Raw genomic sequence first — 6,999 nt, 5'->3', positions numbered from 1 at the left:
TTGTCTATTTAACATCACAATAATTCATTATTAGACCTATAGTTGTTTTTTGAATTGTACTCCACAAATCTCAGCCGATACCTCGCACAACTCGTTAATGTCTCGTATCTATTGTCGTGACGTCATGGTTCGCTGGCTCATACTTTGTGATGTCTCGCACTTGTGATCAAATAACACGCTGGCTCGCACTTTGGCAACACTCTTTGGCAGTCAACTCGCCCCTAGAAAACCCGCACTTGGAAACTTGCCCGATAAAAAATGTACACTTCCTAGACCATGCAGTCTTCAAAATAAAAATTGTAACCTTTGGTAATCAACTACATTTTCCACATACATAGAAATTTTTGAAACTTTATTTAAAAAAAAAAACCTAGACCATAATTCACCACTATAGACACTTTTTGACAAAAATGAAAAATTAGACTTTGTTACCCAATGAGAAGTGTTCTAATAGACAATGGGTCGTGTCGTGTATTTTCACTTGACTCCCATAAATAATTTTGTTCGAAGAACATTTATATGCAGTTGTACTTCGCAGCACTTCACTTGCAATTTGCAATTTCTAGTAATAATTTATTATCTTTCCAAGAATTTATGAGAAAATCAATCTTTAGCTTTTTAAAGCGATCTTCTACTTGTGTAAACCCTTTAGTTCGTTCTGTAAATGGATTTTTTGAAAGTTCTAGGCTCTCAAAAAGATGGAACGAACTTCTTTATGTTAATCCATAATTTCTATGGATCATTTGAGTTTTATTTTCCCCTTGTATTTATAATATTATTAGTTAAGTTAATGATGTTTAACTATGGATGTAAAGTCTGAAATAAAGAGAAAATGAAATGAAAAATGAATATATATATACATATATATAGTGTATATATATACACTTATACACATCTAGATGTGTATAAGAGACAGGACTACAAACAAGCACATTGGATGACAAGACTTGGGTGACCTGATTAGAATGACAGGATCTCATGATGCCTGTGGGCTGGAAATTCCGAAACGATGCCTTATAAATGCAATCACTGACTTCATGGGCGGTTTGTTTGTTCATGATAATATACTTGACATCTTAGCACTGTGATTTATTTTAAGAAATCTAAAAATAAATTTGAAAAAGAAACATATCTTCTTATATCTAAAATACCATTAACAGGGAAAAGGACAAAATGAAATTAGTAATTACGATGAATTTCTCATTTTAATAATAAAATCATTTATTTATGTTACGTAGTACAATAACGTGTATTTTTTTCTTCTAAGTACTATAGTTTTCATTTCACGTGAAATGATAATTATAATTTAGTATGTACACTTTATTTATTGACATTATCAATTAAAAAAATTACAGTTAAAAACAAAAAAAAACTCAAAGAATGACAATAATGAAGGTGGTGGTTTAATGGCGAAAATTGTGCCGGGTTGAGTGCACGGGAGAGGCGTTATGTGGGGGTGAACAAAATGTAGGACTACGACTAACTTTTACTCTTATTGTAATGAGCAGTAAACCATTTTTGTTTTCAAAGTGTAATTAGCTTTATTTTTATTATGACAAACCTTTTTTTTAATTGATTTATTAACTAGTGAACCTTTTTTATATTATGAATTGCGAACCTTTTTTTTTAAAATTATAAATAGCAAACCTTTTTTTTTTAAATAATGAATAGCGATTTTTTTTTTAAAATTATAAATAGCAAACCTCTTTTTATTTTGAATAGCGAACCTCTATTTTTATTATGAATAGCGAACCTCTTTTTATATGATAAATAGCGAACCTGTTTTTTTTTTTATGTTTTTTTATTATTATTATTATTTTACATGTCCTAACCACTGATCTCTACTATAATAGCTGGATTGCTCATTGGCCAATCCTGGTACAGAAAAAAGTGAGACCTCCAACGCCATGTTGGAGGGCCTAAGTGACGTATAGTAAAATAACGATTCTTGCAATACTTTTCAATAATAAATTTAAATTTTACTTAGGATTTTTTTTTCAAACTATTTAACCACTAGACGCGACTGTTTAGACGGTTTATAAAATTGCGAGCGTAGTCGCGTTGTTATAGTGACGTCGATCCCTAACAACGCAAATAACTTTGCTTGCACTTTCGTAAACTGCATAAAAGTCACATCAAGTTACTGTAGATAGATGATAATAATCATTGCGTTAAATTTAAATTTATTATTAAAAAGTTTTGCAAGAATCGTTATTTTTAACAATTAAATAAACAAATGCCAAAAGAAACTTTTCTAAAATGATACGTTCTTAGGCCCCCAACATGGCGTTGGTGGCCTCACTAAAGCCAGCCAATAAGCAATCAAGCTATTATAGTAGGACTGTGGTCTTAACCTGGCAACTACCACTTGGGGACTTTCAGAGGCCTAGCATTTAGCTCTACGTAGATTAAATGAACGATAAAACTAAATTACTTACGAGCACAAACATTTTAAAACGGAAAAAACACGAAATGTTTATATTAAAAACGAGTCTAAGTCTTAAAAATCTATTTCAATGTTTACATATACAGTAATTACAGTAATTAGTAAGATCGTATCTGTTGTCTACTGCTGGTATTATAGTGGAGGTCTAGTGGCGCTCTCCACTGCGCGGTGCCCCTTCTGTAACTCTCCAGCTTCTCAGGCTAGGCCCCTGAAAATCCCCCAGTGATTTGTAAGACGTTGGCGGCGCTGTTTCAAAATATTCCCGATAAGTCTATACAGAGTCAGTGGCTGAGGGGCGAAACACTGGGGAACATTACCCTCTCCCCCCCCCCCATTTAGCCATAATACTCATGATCTAAAAGCAAATTCAAAATGCTTATACATTTTCATAATTTAAAAATTTTTAACATTTTATATTGAAAAAAAAAATGCACTGCGTGGAGGCAATGCTACTGCGGTGGCGTAAAAGAAATAATTCTAGTTGAGATACATTATTGTGTATTTCAAAGCAAATATTTTTGAATTGTTGTAATAATCTAAGCAAGTCAATGCCTTTTTAAAACTAGAAAATAGTGGAAGTCAATATTTTATTATATTAAATTTCAAAACTTGTGATTATATTAGGCCCTATCAGTGAAAAAAAAGGAACATACCATATATTAATTTTTTAGTGGAGGGGGTCACAAATGCCTATGGTAATCAGTTTTAATTTTGTATCTATGAAGGATGATATAAGGTTTGCTGAAAAGCCAATTATTTATAAGGAGAATGGCGATGAAGTAGCAGGATCTTACTTTGATGAAGAGTGGACAATGGACAATTATGAAACCTACACCCATTATAAAATGTAAGTGCCAATTAAATTTATCCTACTAAAAGGTATGTACAGACTAAAATGTTCTAATATCTATGGTAGAGTAATAAACATTTCAGACTTCACTAGTCGTACTAGCCATAATACATCCGCTTGCTGAAAGGTTTACTGTGTTAACTTACAAATAAAAATGTTAATGAAAAAAAAATATTCCCGTCATCGGTTTATTACGTCAATAAAGAGTTTTGTGGTAAAAAGTCTGTTAGCATAATACTTCAACTTGCTGAAAAATATACTGTCTCTCATGAGCTAAAAATTTGATTACTAAATTTGTATATCTATAAATTAGCTGTTAACTTTTGCTGAACACCACATCTTGAAGAGAGGAAATGCTAATGAAGTTATATATGTGTGTGGGTGTTTGTGTGTGTGTTACAAGCAACACTTACGCATGTGGACCCAATGATATATGTAAGGAAAGGCGCTATATAAATGACCAGCGGATTCCAGCACAAAATGGAATACCAGCCTCCACAACCAAAATCCCAAAAGAGAAATAGAAGCAGACAAATAATCTGGTACAACCCACCATTCAGCACAGGAGTTAAAACCAACATCGGAAAATCATTCCTTAACCTTGTAAAGAAACATTTCCCAAGTGGCAACATTTTGCACAAGCTGTTCAACAAGAACAATGTTTTTGATAAAGATTTCTTTTTGATGATCCAAAAATTTAATTGAATAAATTCGTAAACTTATCAAATACATATAGAGATCCAGATGAACCTTTTCACCAAGAACAATGTTAAAGTCAGGTTATAGCTGCTCAAGAAACATGGGCAGTATAATCAGAGCCCACAACAAACAGCTTCTGGTTGCTAAGCAACAACAGCCAGATAAACTCTGCAATTGCAGCATATGCGTAGATCCCGGGGGGATGGGGGATATATTCCTCAATCTGTCTCTTATACACATCTGTATTATAGTGGAGGTCTAGTGCCCAATATTTTGACTATGTATGGGATAAAATGGAGCTTTACACACTACAAAAGACTGTCACAGAAATAATTTTCAATGTCGAAAATTAGCATAAAGTATTAATGTTGATAACATTGTCTTATGCGCTTATGAAAATTAGCATAATGTATTAATGTTGATAACAAAATTATTTTATCTGGTACCAATCTAAGCTCTTCTTTCCTTAGATGTTAGATGTGCTTGCAAAGCAAGCCACATTTTCACACTGAAGGGTGTGTAAGACATCAGTAATTTTATGTCAATTTCAAGAATTTTCAATCATCACCCCCAATGAAAAATACTTTTCTACACCACTGAATTGCGGAAAAAATGATGAATGTCCACTCCCTGGAAATTGCCTCACCTCATTCATCATCTACAAAGCCACTGTCCACTCAAATGATGACACAAAATGCTACATCGGGCTCACTGACACACTGACACAAAACCCGATACACAAACCACAAATACACTTTTAACACCCCAAACACAGAAACAGCACCCTACTCTCCAAACATGTATGGAAATTAAAAGACCAGCAACGCACCCTACAATTTCAAATGGTCTATTATCGACAGAGCATCGGCTTACTCCCCAAAAACAAAACGCTGCAACCTATGCATAACCGAAAAACTTCACATAATTTATTCAGACAAACAGTCAATACTAAACAAAAGAACCGAGCTATTGTCTAAATGCAGGCACAACAACACATGATTACTTAAAACAATTAAATCATTTGCATTTTCCCCTGCCTTAGCATTCATATACTCACACATTCCGTGTATTCTCTCACTCCTGAAAATTGCATTAGTATGAAACAGTCGGTAGAGTGATTATACCAAGTTCTACAAGTTCTACATTTTCAATATACATACATACATACACACACACACAACGCCAATACTTTACTATAACTGGAACCTATGAAGATAGAACAAAATAAAATAATCTTATCGAAAGTTAATGTTATTGGCAATGGTGGTCACAATCATGAATACCACACTTAAATCACATATTTAAGAAATGGGCCTAGGGAGGTAGTAGAATATAATTTATATATTTATTATTAAATACTGCATACACACATTCTAGGCATCTGATTGGTTAACAATAGGGTGATAGAAAGTACTATTATTACCCTATGCGATAATACTTTTTGCCCTGCTGTGCGATGTGCTAGGCTGCGTTACTATGTAAGACACATAGACAGTAAATGAGACTCGACTATGATGCTGAGAGAGATTGGCCCTTTGATCGCCTAGAACTGGAATCTATGTATGAGGTATATAAATGTGTGGGTGTGTGTGTGTGTGTGTGTGGGTGTGTGTGTGTGTGTGTGTGTGGAAAATGTAGAACTTATATATATATATATATATATAGATATATCTCAGGGGCATAGCGGAGGGGGTATTAAGGTATTAGTCTAATACCCTCAAAATTTTAAAAATATGTTTTTATGATCTCCCTCTTTCTGCAAAATAACAAAAACAGCGATATTTAGTATTATTATGCAGATTTTACATTATAATTGATCTAGTTGGCGTCCCTTAGAAAAGGTATTAGAAATACCATACAGCCTATCTTCACAATGATAACGATAGCGGTCAAATACCAAGTATAGAAGGATAGTGTGTGTATTCACTAGTGCTAGGACTATGATAGGTCAATGGTGTCAAAACCCAAATACTCAATCTCACAGTCTTTTGTAATTGTATCGCTAGAGTAAGCTAAGACCCGGCTGTACAATCGGTAAGCGATGGACTTCTGTTGTATAAAATTCATTTTAGATTAATCAGAGATTTGAATTGATGCTAGGGGCCTAGGCTAGGGGCCTTTAGTGGCAGGCCAAGGGCCTAGTTAGGCCAGGGGCCGGCTATTTATGCTAGGGCCCGGCTTGTTAGGCCAGGGCCAAGTTAGGCTTAGGTAGAAGTGGTTGGCGAATCGGTTGTGGTTTGGACTCCCAACCTCGAGGTCGGGGGTTCAAAACTCTCGCTGTGTAAGTCGCTTGTGTCCTTGGGCAAGGCACTTTATCTACGGTTGTCTCTCTCCACCCAGGAGTAAAAGTGGGTACCTGGTAGGTTCAAACACAGCCTGCGCTGAATACAGCTGCAACAAGAGACAGGGTACATGCTCATAAGGCAACATTATGGAATTCCCCTATGGGGCCTGAGTGTGTGTTCCATATGTGCTTGATCCAGTGATCCGGGGTAATAATGTTCAGCGCATAGAGAAGTTTGATATGCGCTATATAAGTGTACAATAATAATAATAATAATAATAATAATAGGCCACCTAGTGGTTCTAGGGGCCAGGCCTCCTATAAGTTAGGCGTAGGTAAACAAAGAATACTAAGGTTAGTAGGCCAGGGCGCAGTTGAACTATTTGAAAACACAGAATAGTTTCTATTGTTTTTTCGACTTTTATTAGATAAATAAGCTTGGCGGATCCAGTTTGCTGGATGGGAGAGAATGTGGTGTGCAAAGACTATATGCAGCTGTCAAATTAGACAGTACCCACGAGTGTGCCATGAAATATTTAGCTAAGAAACATAAATCGGGAGAACCTTAACGTTAGCCTGGAAATATGCGCATCTGCCCCTGTTCTGTGTTGGTAGGGAACGCTACTACCAGTCAAAAAATGACCTTACTGGGGGTGTAACGCTTCACAACTCACCCCCTCCTCCAAACCTCACCCCCCCCTCCTCCAAACCTCACCCCCT

The 6,999-nt window shown here is 35.3% G+C and overlaps 1 protein-coding gene across 1 annotated transcript in view; it reads left to right on the top strand.

Moving 5' to 3' along the window:
- Positions 1-6,999, top strand: part of LOC117115753 — a 28,630-nt gene that overhangs the window by 8,369 nt on the left and 13,262 nt on the right. The window contains exon 2 of the mRNA XM_033259680.1: positions 3,172-3,293. Within this exon, the coding sequence (XP_033115571.1) occupies positions 3,172-3,293 (122 nt within the window). The remainder of the gene's footprint in view (positions 1-3,171; positions 3,294-6,999) is intronic.

Source organism: Anneissia japonica, unplaced genomic scaffold (assembly GCF_011630105.1).
Source record: "Anneissia japonica isolate Jap-2015-1 unplaced genomic scaffold, ASM1163010v1 scaffold288024_len131450_cov157, whole genome shotgun sequence".
Classification (NCBI taxonomy): Eukaryota; Metazoa; Echinodermata; class Crinoidea; order Comatulida; family Comatulidae; genus Anneissia; species Anneissia japonica.
This window is presented reverse-complemented; position numbering and strand designations above follow the sequence as displayed.